General features: G+C 52.8%; 9 protein-coding genes across 9 annotated transcripts; 6 read left to right on the forward strand and 3 right to left on the reverse strand.

The window, feature by feature from the left end:
- Nucleotides 1–57: 57 nt before the first annotated feature.
- Nucleotides 58–474, forward strand: CLUP02_17973 (uncharacterized protein; the record flags this gene model as incomplete). Its single annotated transcript, XM_049296877.1, has 1 exon — nt 58–474. The coding sequence occupies one exon, from the start codon at nt 58–60 to the stop codon at nt 472–474; it is 417 nt and encodes a 138-aa protein (XP_049138101.1).
- A 1,296-nt stretch (nt 475–1,770) lies between these two features.
- On the forward strand, nt 1,771–4,160 carry CLUP02_17974 (uncharacterized protein; the record flags this gene model as incomplete). The annotated part of the gene is made up of 5 exons (XM_049296878.1): nt 1,771–1,787; nt 2,271–2,417; nt 2,695–2,718; nt 2,812–4,003; nt 4,071–4,160. 5 exons carry the CDS (start codon nt 1,771–1,773, stop codon nt 4,158–4,160), a joined length of 1,470 nt encoding a protein of 489 aa, XP_049138102.1.
- Nucleotides 4,161–5,024: 864 nt separating this feature from the next.
- Nucleotides 5,025–9,349, reverse strand: CLUP02_17975 (SNF2 super family protein; the record flags this gene model as incomplete). Its single annotated transcript, XM_049296879.1, has 7 exons — nt 5,025–5,689; nt 5,753–6,059; nt 6,231–6,842; nt 7,266–7,345; nt 7,400–7,477; nt 7,534–7,724; nt 7,779–9,349. 7 exons carry the CDS (start codon nt 9,347–9,349, stop codon nt 5,025–5,027), a joined length of 3,504 nt encoding a protein of 1,167 aa, XP_049138103.1.
- A 947-nt stretch (nt 9,350–10,296) lies between these two features.
- On the reverse strand, nt 10,297–11,145 carry CLUP02_17976 (glutamine amidotransferase class-I; the record flags this gene model as incomplete). The annotated part of the gene is made up of 2 exons (XM_049296880.1): nt 10,297–10,584; nt 10,672–11,145. 2 exons carry the CDS (start codon nt 11,143–11,145, stop codon nt 10,297–10,299), a joined length of 762 nt encoding a protein of 253 aa, XP_049138104.1.
- A 628-nt stretch (nt 11,146–11,773) lies between these two features.
- On the forward strand, nt 11,774–13,056 carry CLUP02_17977 (exopolyphosphatase; the record flags this gene model as incomplete). The annotated part of the gene is made up of 2 exons (XM_049296881.1): nt 11,774–11,882; nt 11,966–13,056. 2 exons carry the CDS (start codon nt 11,774–11,776, stop codon nt 13,054–13,056), a joined length of 1,200 nt encoding a protein of 399 aa, XP_049138105.1.
- A 190-nt stretch (nt 13,057–13,246) lies between these two features.
- Nucleotides 13,247–17,909, reverse strand: CLUP02_17978 (uncharacterized protein; the record flags this gene model as incomplete). The annotated part of the gene is made up of 12 exons (XM_049296882.1): nt 13,247–13,362; nt 13,450–13,496; nt 13,694–14,700; nt 14,761–14,860; nt 14,943–14,999; nt 15,052–15,181; nt 15,220–15,273; nt 15,404–15,440; nt 15,485–15,620; nt 15,706–15,834; nt 15,901–17,817; nt 17,872–17,909. 12 exons carry the CDS (start codon nt 17,907–17,909, stop codon nt 13,247–13,249), a joined length of 3,768 nt encoding a protein of 1,255 aa, XP_049138106.1.
- Nucleotides 17,910–18,672: 763 nt separating this feature from the next.
- On the forward strand, nt 18,673–22,836 carry CLUP02_17979 (DNA-dependent RNA polymerase; the record flags this gene model as incomplete). Its single annotated transcript, XM_049296883.1, has 1 exon — nt 18,673–22,836. One exon carries the CDS (start codon nt 18,673–18,675, stop codon nt 22,834–22,836), a length of 4,164 nt encoding a protein of 1,387 aa, XP_049138107.1.
- Nucleotides 22,837–23,686: 850 nt separating this feature from the next.
- Nucleotides 23,687–25,186, forward strand: CLUP02_17980 (methyltransferase; the record flags this gene model as incomplete). Its single annotated transcript, XM_049296884.1, has 6 exons — nt 23,687–23,809; nt 23,859–24,030; nt 24,110–24,132; nt 24,191–24,320; nt 24,396–24,473; nt 24,588–25,186. The coding sequence occupies 6 exons, from the start codon at nt 23,687–23,689 to the stop codon at nt 25,184–25,186; spliced, it is 1,125 nt and encodes a 374-aa protein (XP_049138108.1).
- An 809-nt stretch (nt 25,187–25,995) lies between these two features.
- On the forward strand, nt 25,996–27,658 carry CLUP02_17981 (uncharacterized protein; the record flags this gene model as incomplete). Its single annotated transcript, XM_049296885.1, has 2 exons — nt 25,996–27,209; nt 27,562–27,658. 2 exons carry the CDS (start codon nt 25,996–25,998, stop codon nt 27,656–27,658), a joined length of 1,311 nt encoding a protein of 436 aa, XP_049138109.1.
- Nucleotides 27,659–27,827: the final 169 nt, after the last annotated feature.

Consider the following 27,827-nt stretch of genomic DNA (forward strand, 5'->3'; position numbering starts at 1 on the left):
TAATGTTGCCGCGGCCCTCGGGGCTTTTCGATACATGCTTTGCACACGTCAGCACCAATGCCGGGCCTTTACCGAGCCAAGCGATCATGGCTCCTCCGTCTCAACCTGAAGCTCCTCTATACAATTCCCTCCATACAACGCGAATCGGCGCATCCGTTGCCCGTTTTCGGCTTCAACCTGAAGGGATGGTCGAAAATACAACGTCCCGTCCACGTCACCTGGCAAACCGCAAGTTCGGGAAACGCACCGCTAGAGAGTCCCTGCGCACCCGTCAAAGCCACACCTCCTGTCTTGACCATTCCTGCGTTCCTCTACATCTACATCTCTACTGAGCTCGATCATCACTACGTTCGAACGGGCTTGGTTCTGCACAAGTTGCTTTATTATGCAACGCGCGTACAGACTCTGTCTTTGCGGACCACCACATACACAGCAATATTGCCTCGACCACCAGCTGAGCTGTTCCCTTCATAGCGAAGCCAAGGAGTGGACGGTCCCCATCCCCCACCATCATGCCGGCACTTCTACCTCTACCCACGGATTACCAGGCGTTCAGTGCCGTTCCCAGGCACAGGGCAGCGAAGGTCAAAGTCGCTCAGCGACGGCCATTCCGCATCCGTGGATTAACTTAGATCTGGTTATGGCCATCGCGTCACTGTCCCATCAACCACTCAGTGACATTCATGTTTTGGAATGTTTCCAACTCGACGTGACTTTAGCCGACGGCGGCTGACGGGCGAGATTTCCGCCAAAATACCTACAAGCTACAACGGCATTGGTTGGCCGGGTTTCTTGTCCCTCTTGCCTCACCGCATCCAGGCCCGATTTCGCAAACGAAACTCTCGTTAAACCAAAAACTACTCGCTAGCTGGCGCTTGAGGTTTCCGCCATTCGTCACTTGTCTCGGTTCGCTGAAGCTAGTCATGGGCCTGCTTAGAGCTCTGCTGATGAGCAAACTCGACCAATACCACCAACAAGGCAGAGCAGAGCACTTGCATACTGTTCGGCTGTCTGCTGCATAGGTCGAGGTTGTCGGCTTCTTTCTGACCATACGCATCGCATCGTGAGAAAGTCACGGCTGTCCTGGGGATCACACGGATTGGACGAATGCACATCGTCATCACTGATCGTCGCCTCGTTGTTCCCCCATCCGCCCACATCGCTGCTTACCTCAGTTTGGTACCATCACCTCAGATGCATAACCGCCCTGTTTGGGAAATAAACACGCTTTCTTGCTTTTTGTCCAACAAGCGCCTGGCGAACCAGACGAGAAAACGAGTCCAGCAGACCCAGACTGCTAGCCCGCCATCCGACCCAACCCAGCCGCTTTGCAGTGCTCCTTACCCCTGTGCCGCCGACTATACGGAGTACCAGCAAGTGACTTGTCTCTTTCATGTCTCTCGTTTTGCTGAGGTCGCCGACCCCCAAACCAGCGAGGATTATAGGTAGCAAACGCCCTCCTATTGTCTACCCCCCTCGGCTCAGCAGTACCTATCAACCACCAAACTCTTACACTCTGCCACACACCGACGCCAAAGCTCGAAGCATGCTGGCTCGCTCGACAGACGCCCTCACCGCTCTCCACGCCCCCAATTACACGATCGACGCACAAACACACAGACACCACCACACCGCACCGGATGCCTATTCCCTTGGCCGCCCGTTTATTAGCCAAGCTGACATCCGCCCAAAAGCCTCAAATCACGACGCTAATAGCCTGTCTTGCTTTTTTGAGCGCCTCCGACCCCCGTCTCCCCTATTCGCGGTCAAATGTCTCGCCTGCGTCCGTCCCTTTTTAAGCTTCTGTCGCCCTTTCCTGAGCGACAATCCGATACCAGGCGGAGGACGGACCTCATATTCCACAGACCCTGCTCATTGAAGGCTGAAGGCTTACCAAAATAGGACTTACGTACCATCACCTTTTCCCTATAACCACCAACCTATCCTCTCCCACAACCTCTGGCCATCTGACGAGAAGAAGGAAATTTGTATCTCCCAGCCAATCCAATATTCAACTTCCATCCTGGTCCGTACACGACCGGAAATTTCCCCCGCAAGACCGTGGCTCGGGTAATCGCTGTACCCAAAGTTGTAACTGTTTTCGGTCATCGAGGCAAACAAAGCACCACGGAAACAAAGTTTCGCCCACTGATCTACGAATATCTTGAAAAGGGCCGGCCGATCACGAGAGGGGGATCTACGGACATCGAAGGGAGCGTTACACATTGCAGGGAAGCTGAATGACGGGTCAAAAAACGAGCACATCGCAGATACCCGCAGTTGGACAAGGACAAAAATCGAGGGGCATACAAGCAGATTCGCAGCTTCATCGCCGACTTTACAAACGCCAACACCAAGCACGAGGGTCGTCTAAGTGGTCACGATCATATCATCATGAGGAATCCGAAGCCTCCCACGTAAAACGAATCATCCCGCCGACTCCAAGGTTACGTCCGGTGTCCAGGAAACCACAGCCGTCATGGCACCGTGGCCCCGCGCACTGGACAACATTGGTGCATCACAATCACCAGCTGCGTCGCCGCCCGAAGTTATCAGCAGCCGTATAGATACGGCTTATACCCGCATTCCCGATGGGCTGACCGATCACCAGTGGACGATTATTCAATCCACGTCACTTGCTGCCGCTGCATTGAGTTTTGCGTCTGTAACCTTCGCCTTTTACTGGTTTTCTAGGAGGAGGCGTAGCTTCAGACATGAGTGAGTAACGTTCAATCGGGGGTGCATTGCCTTCGCTGGACAAAGCTATTCGCACCAAGACGGAAAACGGGCATTGTACTGACAACTTGACAGTCTCATTATGCTGCTCATGTCGAGTGACATGCTGAAATCGCTGTGGTTCATCATATTCCCGATCGTCGACTTCAAGAGTGGTCCAGTTGCCTCGAGGTCATCATTCTGCCAAGCCAGCGGCTTCTTCCTCGCAGTCGGCATAGAGGCATCGGACATTGCTGTTGTGCTTATCGCTTTGCACACAGCCATTTACATCTTCCGACCGCGGCATTCCGGGCGACAGAGTGGATTGTACCCCCACCGTCGTCTTGCCTTCAGCGCTTTTGCATTCTTCCCACTTTTGATGGCTTCATTGGCGTTTATCAACTGGCCCGGCTACGTCAACAACGGGGAGTACTGTTACCTGCCCGCCCGCCCCGAATGGGCAAGACTCGCCCTGAGCTGGGTTCCCCGCTACATGATCTTGCTCACCATTGTTGCGCTTTACGCCTACATCTATATCTATGTCACTCTTCGCATGCGGCGTTTCGGTCGACTCAGTGCCATGCGACGTGCGAGTGCAACACATATGTTAGACGATGGGCAGTGGGCCCATATTCCATCGGTGCCAGCCAAAACAACATCACGCCGCGGGTCGGAAACCTCGGTGGAAGACTCGGATCAGCAACGTACCTCTTCCACAAACACTACTATGACCACCGAAATTGAGCTTCTCCACAGCCGGCAGAAGATTCAATGGAACTGGCCGAGCTATGGAAACGAGGACGATGGCCGCATCCCGGAATCCAATGATAATGTCTCCCCCCGTGTATTCGAGGCCAGCACAAGTCCACTTTCCACCAACTTTGAACCTATTTCGCCTCCTCCGCAAAGCTACATACGCCGGGATACGGTCGACTTGAATCCGGCCCAGACACGTTATGATCACGGAAGCTTCAGCACTCAGTGGCAACCACCCAGCAGCCCAACAAGCGCCCGGGCCAAGTCGCTCGCCAACATCTGGTCAATCCTCCGTCGAGGCACCTCTCTCGACTCTGACATAGACCACAACAATACTCCCTTTCTTTACCATCCTACTATTGACGGCACAGGAATGGCAAAGACTCGCGACAAGATTCGTCGCCAACTGCGACTACTTTTTGTTTACCCACTTGTATACATACTCATTTGGGCGGTTCCTTTTGTCGCCCACGTCATGCGCTGGGACAACCCAGAGCAAGCTGGCCCCTTCGTGGTTGTGCTTTTATCACTTGTGAGCCTGTCAATACAGGGTCTTGTTAACGCATGTCTATTTTGTGCCGTAGAAAAGCCGTGGATAGACACGCAGGCCAGACATCGGAGGACGCCGTCTAAATTACGGCGGGATAAAGACGAAGCCCGGCAACGGGCAGGAAGGAGAACATCGTTAGCGTAGTCATTTTTCGCCTTGATACCACATGAACTGAATGAACAGATATCATTATCACACTAAACCAATTTTTGATTAATGCCCCGAACATACTCTGGTCGCTATGCTGTGCTCGGCGGTGGGGGGTTCATTTATCGGCAGCACCGGAGATGCGGACTCACAAACTCCGGCGCAGGAGGGCTGCACGCGCGGCGAGTTCGGTCCTTCGGCCCCACTAGCGCCGTAGGAGCTAAGGACCGAAGTATGCAATGATGCCGACATATTTGGGACAGTGGTGAGACGTCCACCAAGACTGCATATGCCGGCACAAGAAAACGCCAAGTTTGCATATAAAGGTGTCCGACGCGGGGAATCGGCGAAGGATTGAATAGGATTGAATACGAGAAGTCTATTTTGAAAAGCAGTCTATGTGTTATGTGAGAGACGATGGCTGAAGCTGTTCTCCATGTCTCCTGAGCTCATCGTTTTAGAAGAATGTCTCTCTGACCTCCCTTGTAGCTTCTTCGTTTCCTCACGAAAAAGCTCTCCGCGCCTCTATCATTGGCATCAAGCTGTCGTTTCCACACGCACTCCTCCCTCATCCAGGGTGCGTAAAATTCCATCGCCTTGCCAGAATAGACCAATCTTCTTATTTCGTAAAGTCTCGGCGTGTCCCAGGATGTCCAAGTTGGGCTGGATATGTTCCTCGGACATGTAGCTCCTTCTTGTGGTGCGTTCAAAGATGCATGTTGTAGAAATCAGAAACGTGTCGCGAAAATGAAAAGATAATGAGATGCTGCTTGCATCATGTCGCGCCGTATCATATGGGCGCAACTCAAAGCTCTGATCTTGGTCCAAGTGCGAGGTAATTCTCGGTCGTGGAGCTTCACTCCTCTTCCGACTCGTCAGAAAGGGAGCCCATCTGCTCCCGAATCGCCAACCTGCGACCCCCCAACTCCTCGTCTTCGTCGTCGGGGACAACAAAACCTTCAAGGTCTTCCTCTTCTTCCTTATCAGATCCGTTTTCGTCATCATATTCTCTGTCGCTGTCATCCTCATCGTAGTCAGCCGAGACGTGATCGATGACTCCGTTTCTCATCGTGACTCTGCCGAGAAGGCTAGCTATATCCTGGAGGCTAATCTTGGGCGCCCTGGTCGTGTCATCTTGAAGCGCAGCGTCAATAGAGAGGATCTTGTTAGCCTGCAACTGCAGCATGCGCTGCTCAATCGGCGTATCGACGATGAAGCGCACGAAGTGGGTTTCCTTGATCTGACCAATGCGAAAAACGCGAGCGAAAGCCTGCTGCTCCACGGCGTGGTTCCACCAGAGCTCAATGAGGATGACGCGGTTTGCCCGGGTCAGGTTCAGACACTGGCCGCCTGCGCGAAGCGACACAATGAGGACCTTGATTTTGTGGCCATTCTGGAACTCATCGACGACCCTGTTGCGCTGCTCGGTGGTCTGACTCCCGCTAAGGTAGGCAAAGTCGATTCCTTCCGCTTCGAGCATGCGGCCGACGATCTTCATGACGACGTTGAATTGACTGAAGACTAGAAGGAATTTAGTCAGACATCTAGGAAGCATAAGAAATTGAGATGCGAGGGGGTACATACTAATAATCTTGTCGTCTGAGGCTTCGGCCTGCCATCTCAAAACTGTCTCCTTCAATGCCGTCAACTTGGCACTGGAGGTAAGAGGCAGATGAGGATTTCTATCTGCCACTTGCAGGAATCTGACTGCATGCTTATCGTCCTTGTCATCCTCGATATGCTGAAATCCGGTGCAGTCGAACCCTTTGGCGTACTCCTTATCATTAGGGGCCTTCGTGGCAGACTCTGCATCTCCATCGTGGTTGTCGCCGAATGGCGTGAGTGGCTTCGGAAGGCCTATGATCCTGCGACACTTTGGACAGTTCCTGCTCTTTTACCGACCTAAGTCAGCAATAGAAAAGATCCTAGGGGTGCAGAAAATTCATACCTTCAGTGCGAAGTGGGACACAACGCAACTACAGCAGAAGACGCAACCGCACTTTGATTCATGTTAGCTATGTAGACTCTGTAGAAGATTATGTCGGCGCGTTCGACTACTCACTTTGCCCTTGACAGGATTCGCCGGGGGCTTTTTGCGACAAACTACGCACTGAGCCCTCTTCATCTCCATAACCTTTTCCAGGTACTCGAGTTGCTTAGACATATCAAATGCCAGACCGAAATCACTATGACCGAAAGGCTGGAGTCGGTCTTCCTCCGCCTCGACGTCCGAGGACGCTGAATTCTCCGACTGTTCTCTGGGAAGAAGAAAACTCTCCGGTACCAGGCCATCCTCATCCTCTTCTGCCTCGTCTTGGCTGTCGACTTCGTCGCTGTCATCGGCTATCATGATAGTACTCTCGCCGGCCTTGGACTGGGGATGACTTCTGCCAGCGACATTGCGGTGATCTGGCTCTATAGTCTGGCTCTCGTGAGCGTCGAGTAGCTCTTTGCTGTCATCTAGAATCTGTTGCTGGCTGCGCCGGTATGTTTCCTCAATGACCTCTCTGATGCGCTCGCTGGCAATATGGTGCCTCTGAGTCCAAGAGCCGATCTGGTCGTAGACAGTGCTACCGCCTTTGAGCTCCTTCAGTTGTTTCCGAGTTGCTTCCAAGTCACGCTGAGTGAAATACTCTGCCATCATTCCTTCGAGCAAGAAGGGGTGGGTAGAAGCCTGGCGTAATCGAAGTAGCATGACGAGATAGCACCTCAATTGTTTCGAAGCCTCCCCGGTCTCGATGTCGTGATTAATTTTCCGACGGAAGCAGGCCTCCATCATCCTGGCCACTATCAACAACTGCATCGTGTCTGAGGAGCGTTTTTTTCACTCACCTGAATATGACCATTTCTTCCATCGAGAGGCTAAGGTACTGATGAGTGGGATTGGTAGTAGGCAGGTTTAGGATTGGTTGACCCATGAAGTAATCGCCTTGAGTTCTGGTGGAATGGATAAGCCTGCAGTTTTTGGAGTTTCAGGGTAGTGATGTTACCTTCTGTACATAACCTCATGAATGAGTTTGTTATGCTTCACTCGGCTTTGAGTCTGATAGAAGTCAGTATTTCCACCTACTTCTACTGCTCCAGGAAAAATGCCTACCCCTGGGCGATACTCGCTCTCGTAGTCGCTGAACTCCTCAATTCCGTCGCATCGAATGAATTTCAGGTAGGAGAAGAACTCTGTGAGGTGTGAGAAGTCTCTCCTGTCATCTAACGACGATGTTCTAGACTCACCAGTAGCTGCATTGATGAGCGGTGTTCCGCTAACTGCCCAGCGGTGCTTGGCTTTGAGTTCGAAGCACGAGAATGCAGCTGCAAATTTCAGAAGTTAGCAAGTGAACTTGGACAACCAGTCGACAGCTCCTTACAGTGAGTGAGGTGATTTTTGATTGCATGAGCTTCATCAAGCACCACGCGGTGCCATTCAATTTGGTGCAAGACGCCGGTGGACTCTTGCAGCCACTCCTGATATTTTTTTGGGTCGACAATCTTCTTCAGCATTTCAAGCTTCTCCTTGGCATTAGGGATGCTGTCCCGGATTTGGTGGTAGCTAGCGAACCTGTGAACAATCATCAGTCAACAAGGAGCACGCACGTTGCAGTACCGTACTCACACCATGTTGAAGGAAGATAACTGCTCAATATCCATCTTGTTACCGATTTTGAAATGGATGATGTTCTTGGAGAACTTTTTGTCGCAGTGCTTCTTGACTTCGGACATCCATTGACTGATCATCTGTCCTGAAGGAACAACCACCAATGTTGCTCCCTTCCCGTCTTCTTGGAGCATCTCCGACGCCTGGTTGCCCACAATGCAGGAAAGGGTCTCGATAGTCTTTCCTAAGCCCATGGCGTCAGCAAGAATGCCTCCTCTGGGAAGTTTGGGCGTTCCCTTGAGCTCACGACCCATCATCCAAGCGCCAACAATGAGTTGATGGTGGTGCATCAGAGACTGCAGGCCTCTGACCTCCCAGAAGCCGTCCTTGGCGCGAACAGCGCGCGGTCCCCACGCTTTGGTTGCTTCCAGAAGTTCTCCTTTCTGACGATCCAAAAACTTGGGCTCAAAGTACTCAGGTGCAGATTCTCTCATTTTCTTCAGTTGGTCTGCTCTCGTGGTCGCGATGATGACTGGCGCAGCTGTCAAGTCACCGGCTTGCGCTCGTTCCTGGATCGCATCTATTGGACGAAGCAGCGCTTCGATCTGGCGCTCAATTCTTTTGTTCTCTCTCTCATCTCCAGCAGTATTTGCATTTTTCAGAGTTCTCGCGCTTTTGGTAGCGTGTGAACTGCGCTGAGATGCCCCGGATCTCTTCTGTCCTCTCGCATCGCGGTTGCGGTCCTTCTCTTCCTGTCGAGCCCAGTACTCTGCCGCACTTTTGATGCGAGGGTTCGATTTCTTCTTCGCTTTCTTCTCATTGCCTTCAACTAATGCTTGATCCATATTGGCTGCAGGGAAGGGTACCGCCGTTGGCGCGTTGTTGCTGATTTTGACTTCTTCTTGAGCCCGGCTGAGCTGAGTGATGATCTGGCACATTTCCGATAATTCTTCCGTGCTCAGAGCACCTTTGAGTGCTTTCGATTGCAATTCTTCTTTCCTCTCCTCTAGTTCCTTGACGAAAGACTTGCTGGTGTGAAAAGAGGTGCTTCCATCGGCGGAAGCTTCTGCGCCGGGCTCTTGCTTGATATCCTTGTTTATGGAACTGTGATGAGTGTGCTCGACCGGCTCTATCTTGACCATTGACGATGGAGTAAGATCAATTGTCCATGGGCCTCGTGGCTTGGACCATTGCTCTCGCGCTTTTGATGATGCTTCATCCTGGTCGATGATCATCAGATCAAAGTCATCGTCAGACTCCTCAGACTTGATGGGTACAGCGGCTTCATGAGAGATCTCAGCGTTCTGAACTCGCTCATCATTGAAAACAAAAAGATCGTCCATCTCGCTGTTGCCATGGTATGACGAAGTTGCAGCCTTTCCACTGCCATGAATGTCGCGACGACTTTCCTCGATCATGTCTTCTATAGACTCATCGAAAATGTCGGGCTCTGCTTGTGTGGCAATTGCTGGGCGAACTCCGCCTTCCACCGGACCGTCGTCGTCGTCGTCGTCGTCGTCGAAACAGAGAGGCTGTTTCTGACGCTTGGCGCCCTTTGCCACTGCATTTCCAGATTTGAAGCAGCTCATGATGGAGAGCTTCGGAGTACCGCAAGTGCAAGATATAGGCGAAATTTGGAGGTTTGAGGCTTAGAATAGTGACCAAATGACGGCAGAGAAAAGTAGCCGATGAACGATGAAGTAAAGCTGCGGAGCGGTGAGAATTTGAAACTCTCGCAGGGTCTGACTAGAAAGGCAGTAACTACCCAAGCCTTCAAGATCAGTCAGGTAGGGTAGAGGAAGATAGTACGTGTGTGTGAGAGAGATAGAGAAAAGATGTATGAGGGAAAAGATAAGTGAGGGAAAAGCTGTGTGAGGGAGGGGATATATGAGAGGAGGGGTATATGAAGTGAAGATGTATGCGAGAAAAAGGGTAAAGCGAAGGAGTAAGAAGGTGCTGTAAGAGTCTTTCGGCTAAGGAAAGCGCGCACGAGAGGGCAATTGGTACGAACCTGCTCAATGGTTTCTTGAAGTTTGGATATTTTTGACGAGGACGTGCTGAGAAGAGTGTAATGAGTTGAAGAAATTGTGTCAGGTACTGCAAGATGAAAATAAGAAGCTCAAGATGTTGGAGGAAGAAGGATCGGGTTTCGAGGTTGGCAGTGATATGGAGAAGTTGAAGAAGATAAGAGTCGAGAAGGGTGAGGTTGTAAAAGAGAAGGAAGAAGTCTACGATGGAGAGAGTAAATAAGGTAGGTATGTGTAGCTAGTATTTGAGGAAGGAGGTAAGAGAGGAGGGAAGGAAGAGCGCGTAGTCCGTAACTGCCTATGAAATACCAGCCGTCCTTCTCAGACGGAGGTAGTTGCAATGTTGGCTTACTCTTGCGCCGAGGGACTCCAAGCGGTAGGAGCCCTAAGCACGCTCAAGAAGGATTGCTGCACAGTTCAGGTAAAAGACATAGCAGGTTGGGGGAGTGAGATTGGTATCCAAAACAATCGCTGGTCTATTGAGGTAAAGAACTATGAACGAAGATGCATCATTCTCTAAGGAAGCGAAGGAAACCACGAGCGATATTGACACCGTCATGCTCAATATTTGCGCGATTGATGGCATCAGTAAACATCGCCTCGTCAAAAATGCCAGCCTTGTGGCGAACGTTGAGGATCTCACTGACGATGGGGCCGGTGAACTCGGGGTGGCCCTGGACTGTGATGAACTTCTTTGGTGAGTAGAATCCCTGGACAGGGCACAACTCCGTGTATGCCAAAGACTCGGCGCCCGCTGGGTTCTCTGTCACGACATCGCGATGCATTTGGTGGATGCGCTGTGACATGTGAATAATTTGTCCAAAGAAAGACCGCTCTCACTCGCGCCGAATAGGAGGTGCGGAAGGTCTGGGTTGAAAGCTTACCATCTTCTCCAGCTGGAAAATCTCCTTGCCCTTGGGCGTGAGGTTGACATCCACAACAGCAACCTCCCAGCCGAGGTCGCTCCTCTTTACCTCGACACCTAGTGACCGCCCGACGATCTGGTGGCCGAAGCATACTCCAATGACTCTCACGCGCCCGCTGTCGATGCACTTCTTGGTGAACTCGACCAACTTCAAGATCCACGGGTCGTTATCGAATGAGTTGTGCTTGCTTCCAGAAATGAGGATGGCATCGATGGAGTCTAGGTCTGGATAGACGGCATCATCGCCGACGGCGTGGTATACTGAAAGGTCGACGATGCTGTCGAGCGGCGCAGGCGGATCGCTGGCCAAGGCGGCGGTGCGCAGAAGTGCGGTGAAGACACCGCCATATCCGCCGTACTCGGCGTTAGTCTGCGGCTGCGGTGTATCGGCCTCGAGGATGGCCAGGCGGATGCGGGGTGGTTGAGAGCCCATGTTGATTGATTTCGACTAGAGTAATGTATATATACAAGATAGGGATGAAGATGTTGTGTGAATGAGATTCAAAGTATTGCTGCAAGATGAGACTGGGTTGTTATTTACGACGAAGGACAATCAAGCCGGGGGACAAAGCAGATGATGAAGGAATCGTGAGAACAAAGCACGGAAGCAAGTGACAGGTAATGGCTGTCCAGATGCCGGCGCCCCGACCGCGGTCCCGCGGCGATGGTGGGGTTCACGCGGGTCGCGGTTGAGTCAAGTGAAAGGCGTCCACCCCAAGGTACCTGAGTGCCCCGCGATCCGATAGCGGGGGGAACTTACAGCGATAAGGGACCGCGCTATGGATAAGATAGCGATAAGACATCTCACCGTTGAAATCCACAAAAGTCAATTGGACCGCCAGTCCCCCAGACTTACTGCGTACCTTAGCTGAAGGGACCTAACGCTGTGCAACGTTCCGACGTCATCCCCACCACCACCACCACCAACAGCTCCAAGTTGCTAGGACCGCGCCTCTTGATACTCCCGCGGCAACCTGCATATGCAGTTTCCCATGCGTTAATACCACCGACGCTCGAAGCCTTGTTCCAATACACCTACCCGTTATAGTTCTTCTGTTTCAATGCCTCCAAGGGTCTCCCTCGGCGCTTTCCTCGCCAGCGCGAGATCAGCCTTGACGGCTCCGCAACGGGCCAGTCCCTTGACGTTGGTCGTCGGCAACGAATCTGCAGGTACGAGAGACACCCGAGGCTTGGCATTCCTCTATTCATGTGTAAATAAGCTGATGATTTTATTATTCGCACCCAATAACCAGACCTCGACTCTCTCTGCTCCGCCGTCGTTTACGCCTACCTTCGCAGCCACGCTGCGCCTCACACCCTCCACATCCCCATCTCGAATCTATCCCGCGATGACCTCAAGCTCCGTCCCGAGATGACGGCTGCTCTTGCGCACGCCAAGCTTAAACCGAGCGACCTACTCACCCTCGACGAGATACCTCAAGACCTCGCCGCGAAGGACTCCAGATGGGTTCTCGTCGATCACAATGCCCTGACGGGAGACCTCGCCAAGAAGTACAGCAGCAGTGTCGTCGGCTGCGTAGACCACCACGCCGATGACCACAAAGTCCCCCAAGACACGGGCGACGAGCCCCGCGTCGTCGAGAAGTGCGGAAGCTGTGCGAGCTTGGTGGTGGAGTACTGCCGCTCAGCGTGGGAGGACCTCGCAAAGTCGGAGACCGGCGCCAGCGACGTGGACGAGCACCTCGCCAGGCTGTCGCTGGCAGCAATCCTGATTGATACCACGAACCTCAAGTCCAAGGATAAGACGACGGAAAAGGACACCAGCGCAGTCTCCTTTCTGGAAAAGTTTACGAGCGGACGCGACGCGTTCTTTGACGAGATATCCGCCGTTAAGGAAGACATATCCTCGCTGGGATTCCGCGACGTATTCCGAAAGGATTACAAGCAGTGGGAGGATCTCGGCGAGGGGTTTGAGGCGAGCAGCCGCCACAAGGTCATGGGCGTGTCGGCTATTGTCCAGAATTTGGATTACCTACTCGACAAGGCTGGCGGCGATGATAATGTCCTGCTGGGCGAGTTCAAGGAGTGGGCCAAGGAGAAGAAGATGGATGTCGGGGTCATCATGACGACGTCGCATCCTGGTGGCAAGTTCCAGAGAGAGCTTCTCTTGTGGGCCTTCAACGAGGACGCTATCGAATACTGCAAGAAGTTCTACCAAGCATACAAGGATGATTTGGGCTTGGAGAGCTGGGGCGAGGGCAGACTCGACGAGGTTGGTGAAGGGGAGTGGAGGATGGCCTGGCACCAGAAGAGTCTGTCCAGCTCTCGCAAGCAGGTTGCGCCCATGCTACGGCAGACAATCAAGGGCGGCACCAAGCTTTGAGACAAAGACGATGTGTTAATAGTGCGGCACTTGAACATGAAGCATGGAGTTATTATTCGGCGGACTACATCAGCTTGGGACAGGTCACGCTGGGATGTACACAGGCAATCCCCATTCACCCCGAAAGGCGAAATAGAGTGGTGATGGATGGCTAGCAGCTAAGTATCTGTAAATAATGGCACTATCCATTTCAAAATTCATCGGACTGTTCCTCATATCGAAAACAAAGCGAAGAAGCGCGCTGGGTTTTGAGAGAGCAAGTCGTAGAGTCGAGCAGCAGTGAAGCTCCCAGTCGCTGCTTCATAGCTCAATGCCCAATCACAAAGGCTGGTATAAACCACAATCACTGCCTTTCCCAAAACACCAAGCCCATCATATGGTCTCAAAACAGACCAGTGACCATCATCTCATTATGGATTATCTTGTTTGGTCTGGCACCGCTACATCATCATTCATCATCTCAAATTTCATTGGCTTTTGTCACATCCTTGATAATACCCAAAAGTACCTCATCTTATCCCGGTCGTGCTGCTTCAAGCCAGCTGGGCAACAATGGCATCCAGCCACTTGGCAAGTCTATACAACGTTAGTATCCCAACTCCATCCAACAAGCAAAAGACCAAGGGACGGAGCTTACCTGTAACCCTGCTTGGCGACCTGCATGCTAACAGTAGGCTGCGCATTCGTCGTATACGCGCCACTGATATCCTTGCCCTCCACAGCCTCACGACCATCCGGCAGAACGACAGAGCACACAAACTTGTTACTCTCCGTCGCCCACGCGAGCGCCTGCGACTCGGGGTCCTCGAGGCTCAGCCCGCCAATCCAGCACTTTGACGCCGTCTTGAAGTCGCCAGAGCTGATCTCGGTGCTGAGCTTCGAGGCCCACGACTTCGCGACGGCGAGCACGCTGCTTCCCGTGCCCGTGATGGACTGCGGGATGTTGGTGTCCCACGCGGCGTGCAGGTTCGTGCTGGACCCGTTGAACTCGACGGCGATGCCGTTGCCGCCGAGCTCGAGGTTATCGCAGTGCAGGGGCTGGCCGATGTCGCCGGTGAAGTGGATGACCATCTTGGCGGCGATCTGGCGCTGCTCGAGGCAGAGCGCGGGCTGCTGGAGCAGGCGGTTGGTGTAGTTTGCGTGGGCGGAGACGATGCAGCCCGTGGGGCCGCAGTCGCGGTCGAGGTCGATGCCGCACGAGTGCGGGGGGTCGTCGAGGGCGTCGATGTAGTGGAAGGTGGAGGTGAAGGCGCCCTCGGTGGTGTAGCGGTACGAGTCGGCCCAGCTGGCGACGTTGGCGAGGTAGTCGTCCGTGGTGTCGGCCAGGAGCTGCTGGAAGTAGGTTTTGGTCTCGGGGGCGACGAAGTTGGTGGCGATGTAGGCGATTGTCGCGTGGCCCATGGAGCCCCAGGCGAGGGCGGCCTTGGGGAGGGCGGCGGCTGCCAGGAGGGTGAGGGGGGTGAGGCGAGCCATGGCTTTTTGTGCCGTGGGATTGCTACCGTGTGGGAAGAATGAGGGACGAGGGGAGAAGGAAGAGGAGGGCAAGGAAGATGGATATGAAGGGCGGGAGATGTGTCCTTGGCGAGCGGGAAGAGAGGAGGAGAATGTCACGGTGAGGGAGCGATGCGGGTTATATGTAGCATTCTGGAGACTCGAGGTCCCTTCCGGCCCACGTGTGGCCAAGACCGGCGCGCATTAGTCCACTTCCATGATCGATGTATGTTCCATGGAGGCGGTAAAGGGAGTAAGATAGGCTGTGTTGGCACGGCAAGACAGGCGAGGTGCGGGAAGCAGGCCTTGGAGGCTGGGTTGGTGATGCAGCATTTCGCAGACCAGGACCCCCATCGTGTTGGCCCTCCTGCTTGTTCGGGCATCGCGAGCTTCACATAAGTACCGGGCTAAGGTTAACCTGGAGCGTCGATCCAGACTGCGGAGGGCGTTTCCTAGACGCTCATTGGTCGACAAGATCCGAGTTGCACAGCTTTGCAATCAGACATTGCCATGCTATGCCGATATCCGGGCGCGAAAGAGAGAGAGAGAGAGCGGAGAGTCAGAGTGGAAAATGTCTGCGTGTGATGGACCAGGGGCCGGGATACAACCTGCATGTTCAGACGACGCAGATTGACTGACGAATGCCATCTCCTCATTACTCTCCCGTGTCACCACGGCTCGGCTGATTGTTCAGATGCTTCTCTCCAGCAAGTTGAGGCGGAAACGCTGGCGCATTGAAGTTGGATTACACCTGCATTAGTGCCGAGGTGAAGTGGGAAATCCAAAAAAAATTGTGTCAATGTCAAATGATAATAAGGTAGACTCCGATCCTCCCCCGCAATCCTGCCGGGCTCACCCAGAGATAAGACGGAGCACTTCCCGAATAGGAAGGTCTGGGATTAGAGCTCGGGCGGGCTGAAAAGAATTTCATCGTCACCAACGCCGGAGGAGGCGAGTTGCAGAGTCGCATTACCCATTCGTGCAGGTCTTTAGACCAGTGCGATATTTTGTAACATGGCCGTCTATCCGTAGTTGGCGTTGTTGTTATTACAGTAAGGTACATTTGAAGTTTGCTTTTGTGTTGAGTGTTGTACATGTAGAGGTGAAGCCTCCATCTCTGCCGCGTCTTCCGCAGCGTCATTGCTGAGTCGATATCACAATCGGTCAACATCGGTGAGCGCCGAGTTCCGCCATCGGACCAGAGACGCCCTTGTTTGCAGGCGCGCTATCTCGCCAAGAACATTTCTCCTGCCGTCACCCGTCCCGTCGACGTATTCCACTTCGGACCTTGAATCTTAGCTTGGAAATCGATTCCAGCTTCCACGTGAAAGGTCTCAAGCGTTCCTTCGCAACGCCTCGAGCTCCTTGAACATCTTGACAAACTCCAACTCGACAGTCTTCTTGCCGTCGTTGGCTACTTTACTGCCGGATACCATGTGAGCGCTGATGTGTTCCGCATTAGGGTCGGCGACACGGATGCAAGCCTTGATGTCGGGCCAGATCGTCTCGTCTGGCAGCACTGGGGGCTGCTCAAGAATCATCTCGGGTACACATCTCCGGAGGGCGTCGATGCTCAGAGACCTCCTGTTGATGCGTGCAAAGATGTGAAACACTTCCCGGTATAATGCTGACCCTCTGCGTTCGCTGTATCGTGGGGGAAGACTCCAAACCTCCCAAAATTCATCCATGTTCCGCTGAATGGCATACGCTCGGAGAAGACGTACGAGTTGCGCTTCCGAGGGACAAGATTGCATGCCCTTGAGCATCACAAACTCCAAGTTACTTTGAATGCCCCGCAATTTTCCTTGCTCAGGTCCGCCTCGCGCAGGTGATGTTGCAATCGCCTCGATAATTGTCGTGAGCATTTCGTGGTCCATGACTGGCATTTGCCGTTGGTGCATCGTCTCAATAACCTTGGTGGCGAGGTCCGCCTGATCCTGGCCCTGATCCCCCTCCGCTGTGGGCGCCTGGAAGATGCCTCTCAAGAGCCCCAAGCAGTCCTCGACCTTGACCTGCTCCCCCTCCGACCGGATTTTCTCAATTCGCTGGCGATGTTTATTCAGCGGGTCTGTGACAGGGCTCGAACTTGCTGAAGGAGTAATACCTGCGTCTTTTGCGCCCACAGCCGCCTGCTCGGTGTCGGTCGAAGGCCGAGAGAGACTTGTGGAGAAGTTTCTCCTCTGCGACGTGTTTGCGTAGTTGGGTTTCCGCGCTCGGATCGTGGTCGTCGGCAAATCACCGTATCGGTTGTGATAGGAAGAGTCTTCGTCGGCCAGTTTACGTTCTTGAGCCTCGCTTCGTACGAGCTGTTGGCTCCATAGTCGTTCGAGGTCTAGTTCGTTACGCCGAGACTCGGTCATGACCTGGACAATGATGGTAGATCCAGTGGCTGGTCCACCGAAGCCAGACATCTTGCCATGAGAATCGAAACGTTCGCTTTCGCTGTATGTGGATCCACTGGTACCGAGGTTGACGCAGATCCATCCAGTCGAGATTCCATCGTCGCCGCCCTTTGCAACCATGGCACTCGAGCCGAGTAGCTTCGCCTTCCTCCTCATTCTTCGTAGCTTTGTCTTCAGCTCGCCCGGACCAATAAGCCCATCCGCGTTTGCCTCGATCTTGTGGTGAAAACGGAGCCACTTCACTAGCCGGGAAGCCGAGACGTGCAAGTGCCGCTCGCTTCGCGACGTTGCAAAGAGCATGAGAAGGTTGGGTCCCAAAGCAGGTGGCGGGTCGAGAGCGCGCAGGTCGAGGAGAGAAAGGTCATCCAGTCCCATTTCTTCGTAGACATACTTCAATAGAGGCTCGAGGATAGGAGGTGGGTTGCTCGGCAGTTCGGGTAACGGTGACACATCTTCTTTCGGTGGATGTATAGGCGCCTCGACCTCGAGGAACCATGGCGTTTCTTCTTTTTCGCTGACAACCTGGTCCCCGACGTTCTCCCCAATCTTTGCTTCAGCTTCGGTTGCATGGGCAGGAACTTCGCCTGATGTCTTGGGTGCCTCGGGCAGGCTCGAGAAAGCTCTTTGCAGGTTCCGAGGTCGCAGGCTTGCGGTAGTTGTAATGGCGGGAGCTCGAAGAAAGGTAGCTGAGTTGGAAGTGACGGCTCGTAACACAGTGTTGCGACACTGGAGACAGCCCAAAGCTGTAAACGCAGGTCGGGAGGCCATCTTCGCGTTAGCTCCCTGCACTCCTTGGAGACTGTGGTTGAACCTGGGAGCTTCCTGTCGACAAGAATTGTTGTCGGCCAAAATTCTCGTCCTTCCAGAGCTTGGACCGTGGCTTGGGAGCGCGAAAGTAGATTTTGGCGTATTACCTAATCACCCGGTAAAGTGCCCCATATTTCCGGCTCGTCGCTCCATGAGCCGCGAACTTTGACTGACGGGAAGGTACTCTCAACGGCATGAAATTGCACTGCAATGGCCGTGTTCGAAGGTACCAGTTCCCGATCAAAATGGCCGTTGATTCATGACTGACGTCACTTAATTTCGAGTTGCCTCATTAGAGCATATTGCAAGTAACTCGAATATTTGCGCTTTGGGTATGGGCCGGTGCAGTGGTTCTTGCCTCCCATCTTTTGAGGTATAAGACGCGCGCCTGCCGTGTCTGCGTACCTGAAGACATGCTTACCTAACAGGCGTGGTGATGCGTGCACGTGCTTGGACGGTCATACTGACGAATCAAAGCTCAAGAATCCATGGACAGTTTGATTGGCTTTCTGCCCCACCGTCCCCTTTTTGAGTGGACAGAAAATTCCATTCCAACGACGTTGTCCATTCCACCCCGGCGGGTGGAGTGGGACGACCCCGATTGCCCGAGTCAAAGGACAGGAAAAAAAGAACGGCAAAATTTTGATAGCTCGCGCCTCCTATCGACAAGCTCCCGTCCGCCTCCCCCCCAAAACTTCTCCCTCCACCCAAAATCTGTTGCATCCGCCTTACTGTGTATGCGCCCCAGCATCGCAACGCATCAGGTTCATTCTCTGTACTTTGTAATATAGCCACGTTCTTTTCATACTCCTTATACTTAATGCACCGATACCTCTCCTAGATCTTCAACAGATTTCCTGTTGTTGAAACGACGTCACTTACCCCGGTCTGTCCTTTCGTCGCGTGAGCTTTCAAGATGCTCCTCAGGAACAGCCGGAGAAGTCTTTCCCTTCACCACGCAACCATCTTCCGATCCTCTCGACCGACACCAAGATACCCATTGACGACAATAAACGCGAGCGACAGAAGCAACCGTCTTTTTGGCACACAGAACGATGGACGGCCCACGGCCAGAAGAGGTAGCCTCAGCGGCGGACGGAATCTTGCCACCGCCGTAGATGACCATCAATCCATCGCGAGCTCCAACTACGACAGACTGGACAGTTCTGTCCTGTCAGCATACCAGAACGTCTCGGCTCGCCCGAGATACCACGAGCTGCGCGCCTTCGACCCCGCCTCGCCACTGGTACTCCAAGAGAGCAACGCACCGCAACAACCTCGGGGGAAAATAAACAACTTTGGCGTTCCTGGCGATGTGGACGAACTGTTGCCGATATTCGATGCCTGCATCCGTGTCGGCAAAGTCGATCGTGCACAAATGGTTCTCAAGCGCTTGGCTGCTGTCCCAAGCTTCCCTGGCGAAGACTTGATTTTCCTCCACAACCGATTCATCCGAGCCTCCCTCGAGCAGTTGCGCCTCCATCCCGACCGGAAACAAGCCGAGAGCCTTCACAAATGGTACGAATTGCACATCAACACCAGGGGCCTCCCTCAAACTGCCGAGACTATCGCTTGCATGCTCAAGGCCTCTCTTATCTCCGAACGCGACGCCAGCAGGCGTCACCGGCTGGTCACTCGCTACATGAGACTGGCACCCGGCGAGGCGGGCTTGCAAGTCTTATCGATGGCCGAGATCCTGAGCGACCAAGACCTCGCAGTCATTACGGAAATCTGCCCCATATACAACCTCGCGCCTGAAGAGGATACTTCAGCCGCTGAAGTCAATGATGAGCATGTTGCCGTTGAAGAAAGTGAAGCTTTGAGTTCCGCTTCCGCGAAGCCTATGCCGCAAGTCATGGCCACACCTCAGAAAGGCTTCGGACTGAAGAGTTTAAAGCAGACTCTGAGCCTTTTCGACGAAATCCCTCAAGAATGCGACATCTCCACACTTCCCCTTCGCGAACGAAGGGAGATCCAAGCCCGCCTCGAGCGCGACTGTGTTGACGCAGCTGTAGAGCGATGGCGCGAGGAGAACGAATCTCTACAGAAGATGGGCCTCAATACTTCGGTAGCCCATGCATCACTCAACTCTCGCTTGTACGACTGGCAACTTGCACTGGAGGCGCGACTGAAGGAGGAAATGGTCAAAATCGAGAAGTCCGAGGCCGTCGCGAAGAAGACGCCTGAAGACTACGACCGATGCGTGTACGGACCCTTCTTCAGACTTTCTACGCCTAGTCGTTTGGCCGCTGTCACCATTCTCAGCACCTTGAGTTCCACTGCCATCACTGGTGTCGACCGTGGCATGGGTCTTGCTACCGCCATTAGCGGCCTCGCAAAACTCACCGAAGAGGATATTCGAAGTCAACTCGCGAGCCAGAGGGTGAAGAAGGCTGATAAGAGCAGAAAGGTCGTCATGGCTAAACCTGCGGAGGTTGCAGACGACAAATCATCAAAAGAGGTGGCCAGCAATGAATTGTTTAGCGATGAACAAGCCAGAGAAGCTGTGCTAGCCGATGCGGCCTGGCCCCCTGCGGTGAAGGCTAAGGTCGGCGCGGCCTTAATGTCTGCTCTCATCGAGACTGCCAAGATCAAAGTTGTGAGGGAGCATCCCGAAACGAAAACCCTCGTCAGCCAGTTCCAGCCAGCGTTCTCTCACGCTACTCAGCTCAGGAGGGGCAAGAAGATCGGCATGATCTTGCTCAACAAGGAGCTCGTCAACATCATGAAGCGAGAACCTCAGGGAGACTTCCTGGCTAAACATCTACCTATGGTCGTGGAGCCGGAGCCGTGGCAGGCCTTCGACAAGGGTGGCTTTTTGGAAAGCAAAGCGAGTCTTGTTCGTATCAAGCAGGGCGACAAGGACCAGAGGCTGTACAGCGAAGCAGCGATCGCCCGCGGAGACATGGACCAAGTGTTCAAGGGATTGGATGTCCTGGGCAGAACCCCTTGGCGGATTAACAACTCAGTTCTCAGCGTTATGCTTGATGTTTGGAACAGTGGCGAGGAGTTAGCAAACATCCCGGCATTGAACCCCGATATCCCGACGCCGCCCGAGCCCGCGCCCTCTGAGGACCCCTCTGAACGCATCCTCTGGATCAGAGCTGTCAAGGCCGCCGAAAACGAGAGGGGTGGCTTGCATTCCGTTCGCTGCTTCATGAACTTCCAGCTGGAAATCGCCCGTGCTTTCAGGAACCAAACTTTCTACTTCCCTCACAACATTGACTTCCGGGGTCGTGCCTACCCACTACCGACATACCTCAACCATATGGGTGCCGACCATGTCCGTGGCATTCTTCGCTTTGCTAAGGGCAAAGAGCTCGGCGAGCAAGGTCTAAAGTGGCTCAAGGTTCACTTATCCAACGTGTTCGGTTTCGATAAGGCCAGCCTCAACGACAGAGCGGCGTTCACTATGGACAACTTGGCCAATGTCATAGACTCAGCCACCAATCCGCTTAATGGCAACCGCTGGTGGCTCAAGGCCGAGGACCCTTGGCAATGTCTTGCAGCTTGTTTCGAGCTCAAGGCAGCCCTTGAATCTCCGGAACCAGAGAAATACGTCTCTAGCCTTCCAGTGCACCAAGACGGCACTTGCAACGGTCTTCAGCACTATGCCGCCCTCGGTGGTGACATTTGGGGTGCTCGCCAAGTCAACCTCGTTCCCGGCGATAAGCCTGCTGACGTCTACTCTGCCGTTGCCAATATTGTCAAAGACCACATTGCCAAGGACGCGGAGGGAGGCAATCCTTTCGCGAAGGCTATGGACGGAAAGATCACGAGAAAGGTGGTCAAGCAGACCGTCATGACCAACGTTTACGGTGTCACATTCGCCGGTGCCAAGAAACAGGTCTGCAAGCAGCTTGATTCGCTGTACCCCAACTTGCCGAAGGAGTGCGGCTTCGAAAATATCGTTACTGCATCTTATGTGGCTACTCTCGTCTTCAAGGCTCTGTCGTCCATGTTCCGCGGTGCTCACGATATTCAGTACTGGCTCGGTGAGATTGGCGGCCGGGTTTGCAGGGCTTTGTCCGCTGAGCAATTGGAGCGGATCGCGAATGATGGAATCGTACCCGTGCTGTCAAAGACCAAGGCCGTCGAGAATAGAACCTCAACTGACGAACTCCTGGCACAATTCCGCGCCACTATTGTCTGGACCACACCGCTACGCATGCCCATCGCCCAACCGTACCGCAAGAGCGGAACCCGAATCATCAAGACGTCCCTCCAGGATCTCTCCCTCACAATTCCTGAGCGCTCCGATCCCGTACACCGCAAGAAGCAGCTGCAAGCATTCCCTCCCAACTTTATCCACTCCCTCGATGCAACGCACATGCTGCTGTCCGCGCTGGAGTGCTCTGAGCTTGGACTGGACTTTGCTGCTGTTCACGACTCCTTCTGGACCCACGCCGCTGACGTCAACACGATGAACCGTGTTCTTCGTGACGCCTTCGTCAGAATCCACGAGGAGGATGTTGTTGGCCGTCTCGCTGCCGAGTTTGAGGCTCGTTACCGCGGCTCCATCTACATGGCAAAGATCAATGTCGGAACCGACGTCGAGAAGAAGATTGCAGCCCTGAGAAAGAAGAAGAAGGTGTCATTCAAGGATGAGCTTCTGGCTGAGCACAAAAGACAGACGCTCCTGCGCTCCGGGGACCCCGAGCTGATTGCGGAGGCCAAGGAGATGGTCACACCCGCTAGCATTTTTGAAGAGATGGCGGCTACCGAAGCCCTTGTGAAGGGCGAGGACCTGAAGGCCATCGGCCTCGGTGAGATTTCGGAGGATGCGGACGAGACCGACGTCAAGATGGATTCAGGTGCTGGCGATGAAGCCAACGATGCTGAGACATCTCATGCCGTCAATGAAGAGCTCCTCAGCGGAGCCAGCTCCCGATTCGCCACGAAAATGCTGAAGAACATGGAAGAATCGCACTTCAAGCAACATCTGCTCGCTAAGCCCGGGAAGTCGACCTCACGTCCTAAGACGATTCAGGTCTGGCTTCCTTTGACCTTCCCCCCGATTCCCGAGAAGGGCGACTTCGACGTTCAGAGACTCAAGGAGAGTGAATACTTCTTCTCATGATTGCGTCTCTTGTCTGTGCAGCAGAGCGGAAGCGAGGCATGCTTTTCATGCATGAAAAGGACAATATGTTGGGGAGGTGTTGATTGCATATTCTGATTGATTGCATCCGCGATGGCGTTGATGATTGTATAAAAAGGGGGCGTTTTTTTTGATGGTCCCAGGGACGGCGTTTAAAACACAAAGAAGCAAGATAACTCCCAAGAAGGTGGTTTTGGGCATGTGTACGATGTTTGATAACTAGACAACTGTATAAATATGGTGGATGGGATGACAGAGCTCTTGGCTTCAGTTGTTGATGCCAGGCGTATCTCCCACCAAACAAATAAAGATTTGTAAAACAGACGCTTGTTTTCTTCACGTGATATTCCAACGATGCGAGATCGTTCGAAGATCCGTTCCCTCATGAGTTTATGTTTCAACGCTGCTGCGGCCCTGAAGGAAGCGAAGCCCGCATCCAGGGAATCTAGGTGCCTCCCGGGAAAGCAACTGAGTGAGCATTAGCCACAACACCTATCGTAAGAATCCGCGACGACATTCATGCATCCGAATCCGATGCGCTTTCTCCCTTCGAATTGCGAGGTGCCTAATGAGGACAAAAACCCATCGTGCTATTCCCTGGCACTTGGCACTGTTCTTGTTTGCTACATGCAACCAACATCGCACCCACCCTCGTCAATCCGCGTGCTCCTGATTGGGTCAAGTTTGGCTGAGCCTGTTCCAACAGACCGGGCTGGATCCAACGGGCGGTTCTCCCTTCAGTACATGTAATCTCGCACCCCTCTGTTGGACGCAAGGATTGTTTTCCTTTTCTCTCTTGCTCCTGCCGCCTTCCGTGAACTGCTTTAGAAGCATGGACGATGCGCCGCACGCCCAGCAGGGCATCTACTTTAACCCAAGTTTACCCCCGGGTATGCCTGTGATGGCCCCAATTGAAGAAATGACGGACAATTTGGAGGCAGAAGACGCATCGATGGTTCGTAACTAGTGTGTTCTCTGAAACTTCTACTAATTGGGTGTTGTAGATCTCGGATGACAGCGCTTCGATTGATGACCAAATGTACTATTCTTGCGTCTCTGTTCGCTTGAGCTTGAGGCAGTGGCTGACTTTGGGTAGTTCCACATACACAGCGTCGTTGAGTGCCGTCACTTATCCCGTCGAATTTGGTCGGCGTTACCATGCTTATCGCCATGGAGGTACGGAATAGTCCGTCAAGCAACGCATTCGTCTGGCACGGCTGGGCCGGTAGCTAATGTGATTATGGCCATTCTCTAGCGTACTATTTGCCAAACGACGACGTTAGTGATTCTCTTGTTTGCTGTACTTTGCAGCCAGACTGGGATCTGATGTTTGTAGGACGAGATGGATCGCCTCGATATGACACACAACCTTACGCTCAAAATGCTTGATGACCAACTCTATTTGGCGCCGCTTGTGAAGCAAAACGTTCGTAAAATTTTGGATATTGGGACTGGAACGGGGATCTGTAAGTTGCCATATTGATAGCCCGGGCTTGACTTGGAAAGATTTGAACGGAACCTTGAGCTAATAACTTACCCAGGGGCCATGGAGATGGGCGATCTCTTTCCCAATGCAGAGGTGCGCAACCCCCGTGAGGATGGAATGAGCCCACGCGAAGGTAACCATTACCAAGTCCGAACTAACGCAGTTTGGGCATATTAGGTGTACGGGAATGATTTAAGTGCTATACAGCCGGACTTGTGAGTCCTGCAACGCCGATGCAAGTTTACAGGCCAGGAGCTGAACACCTTGCACGTACACAGGGTCCCCCCAAACGTCAAGTTCGAAATAGACGACGTCGAAAGCCCGTGGATAGGCGATCGGAAGTATGACTTCATCTTTTGCCGCTACATGATCGGTTCAATAGCCGACTACCCAAGACTGATCAGGAATATCTATGATAACCTCAACCCAGGCGGCTGGGCCGAGTTCACAGACATGAGCGGCAAGTATTACTCCGCCGACGGCACCCTGAGTGAAGAGCACGCCACGCACAAATGGAACAACATGCTCATGGACACCATCGCGTCCATGGGCGGCGAGAGCCGACCGGGTCCCCAGCTCGAGGGATGGGTTCGTGGGGCGGCAGATTTTCGGAACGTGGTTCACAGAAAGTATATCCTCCCCATAGGACCTTGGCCAAAGGATCCGCACTATCGAGAATTGGGACTGATCAACTTGATCCAAATCTTGGAAGGGCTCGAGGGCTTCTCGATGAGGACTTTTTGCGGTGTCCTGGGTTGGTCTAAAGTCCAGGCGGAGGTTATGCTTGCGCAGGTGCGAAATGAGTTGAAGGCGGTTCATATGTTCCATGCTCAGTTTGACATGTAAGTCTGGTCACAACTTTTATTTAATGGACCCCGCAACTGATTGGGTGCATAGCCATAGTGTAGTGGCTCAGAAGCCTTATGAATAAGATGCTTGGAGTTGTCGGTTGGGAAGATTTCTATCCAAAGTTAATTGCTCGGAATAGGTCCTCTTAAACCCATCATGCATTTCCTCGTGATGATGCGCATGAACGTCAATGGAGCTCAGGGAACTATTCCAATGTCGATAGCTATACAAATACAGTAATAAAGTACACAACAGCACTCTTGCTCAACCGCACAATGGCATTCGTAGGTATGAGACCGGTGGCTTTATTTCCGTATGACTCTGAAATTGGAATGAGAAAGGTTCTTGCGTTTATGAGGCAAGGGTATTCATGATGCAAAGTGACCATGGGTGCTTGAAGCTCACCTCACCTGTAGATCTTCGCATTTCATGCAATGGAAGAAAGAAATCTTCAAGGGGTGTGTGACAATACCATTATGGATCGAAGACGGGAGTTTGACCCCAGACCACGGATATTCCCAACTTTGTCGACCCCAGAAAGTTCAAAGTACAGTCACCAGCCACCCAGGTACCGCTGAAATCACTGATCGAGGCTTGTTCACTAGGTATAAAAGGCACTCACCCTCACCGCTTAAATTTCTTTCCTTTCACAATCATTGCTCCTGTACTTCTCCAGCCATGTGCGCTTGGCAACATCAATTTCTTAGACAACCTACTTGCCTTACCTTCAGAACAACCCACCTGAAACAGAACACTCAGCACACTTCACTCGGAACAGCCTTATCGTACCAACTGGCTAGTCTCAAATGATGGACGATGCTTCGAAAGACGCCACAAATCAGCCTTCACCCGTGTCCGAAGTCACGCAACTTGCGTACATGCCCGATGTAGTGGTCCTTAACATCGTTGACATGCTGCTCAACGATGGCGACATACCTGGGTATCTCGAGAGCGATGAAGAACGGTATGATGTCTGTACCGCCGCCAACCCGGAGGGTATGCGCAGCTGGGGAGTGCAGAACGCCACCAACTTGGCAAAAGTTTGCATGCGGTTCTACAACATCGTCAGTCCAGCAGTCTTCAGACACGACATTCAGCATCGTTGCGCATCCTCCTTGCTACTATCGGCCAAAAGAAACAACCTCGACGGTGTTTTAGCCTCACTTCGGCACGGCGCCAACATCAATCAGACTGATCAATCATTGATGCATGTCGAAGAAACCGAAATCATGGAGGAACATCGATTTGAATGCTTGTTATTTCCGGTCAAAACATCCTTGACCGCACTGCATTGGGCTTCATTGTACGGATACAAAGAGCTGGTACATCACCTCCTCAAATTTGGCGCCGATGTCCAACACAGGGCCGACCTGGGCTTTTATCACTACTTCAGCTGCGACCCGTACGAAAACTGCTGGAAGGAGTATGAAACCGACATGGATGACCCTCATCGAGCTTTATTCTGCGCGACGAAGGCAGAATACAAGAAGTCGATAGATCGGAGCTCCGCTCAAAGCCAAAGGGAAACATTACCTTCGCCAATGGGCGCCAATCCGCTGTTCTTCGCCTTGAGAGGCAGTTTTGACAGCGAAAACCGCGCGTTGTGGGAGGCAACTTCCACAGAATACTACAGATTCGGTACCGAGCCTTTTGTGGCCGATGACATAAGTGGCTCACGTCTCGACATTGTCAAGGCTTTGATCAAAGCCGGATCATCCCTGGTCACTCGCGAGAAAGACAAAGTCCATGCTCTACACCAAGCCTGTGCCTATCGAGACGTCGACGTGGTTCGCTTTCTCCTAGAAGAAGTAGGAGTCGATCCAAACACTCGAGACTCCAAAGGTGACACCGCTCTCCACTACGTGGCTGCTAACCAGAGCTACGCCTTCATCATTGACGCGGCCTCCCATCGCCACGATCTCCTGCAACGCACACAGGAAATCGTAAACCTCCTCATCGACAAAGGGTCAAACATTAATGCCCAGAACGTAGATGGGCAAAGCCCCGCTGACATCGGCTTGTACGCGAGAACTGAAAGGGAATTATGGGCACCAGGAGGCTCCTATGGCCCATCAAGGTTGTGTATTTGACGAAGTAGGACGTGAATTCGCCGGTTATTGGAAGCAGTCATTATGTATTGACGGACTCCCTAATACATTATGTTACGGCGCTCTCTCATTATCCTATAACACCTTATTCTCTTGTGTTTGTATCTTTAATGTGCCATCCTTCCCTATCTTTTACTAACATCATTTGGTAAGAGACGGAAAAACCTGCAGAGCCGTGCAATCCCGAGATACCTGCCTCAAAGTGGAAAGAAGGGGATGGTTTTCAAAAGCATCATAACATGGTTTACTGCTTCCAAATCTCAGTGTCATGGAAGGATTTATCGTACTCTCCGTAGTTGTCGTCGTCATCAGAAGGTCGTGTCCCAACTGCGATGTGGTGGCTGAAGAGACGGAGATATAGGCCGATATGCGAAATATCTGTTTCGACCCCTACTCAGACTGGTTCAGCACTGCTTTGCCCCCATGAATACTACTCAAGAAAAATGGTGAGATCCCAATGATAAGACTACAGCCATCGATAGGATGTACGATTTGATAGCACAGAGTCATCGTACAGAAGCGTCATAGAG

This window comes from Colletotrichum lupini, chromosome 10 (genome assembly GCF_023278565.1).
Source record: "Colletotrichum lupini chromosome 10, complete sequence".
In the NCBI taxonomy this organism is placed as follows: Eukaryota; Fungi; Ascomycota; class Sordariomycetes; order Glomerellales; family Glomerellaceae; genus Colletotrichum; species Colletotrichum lupini.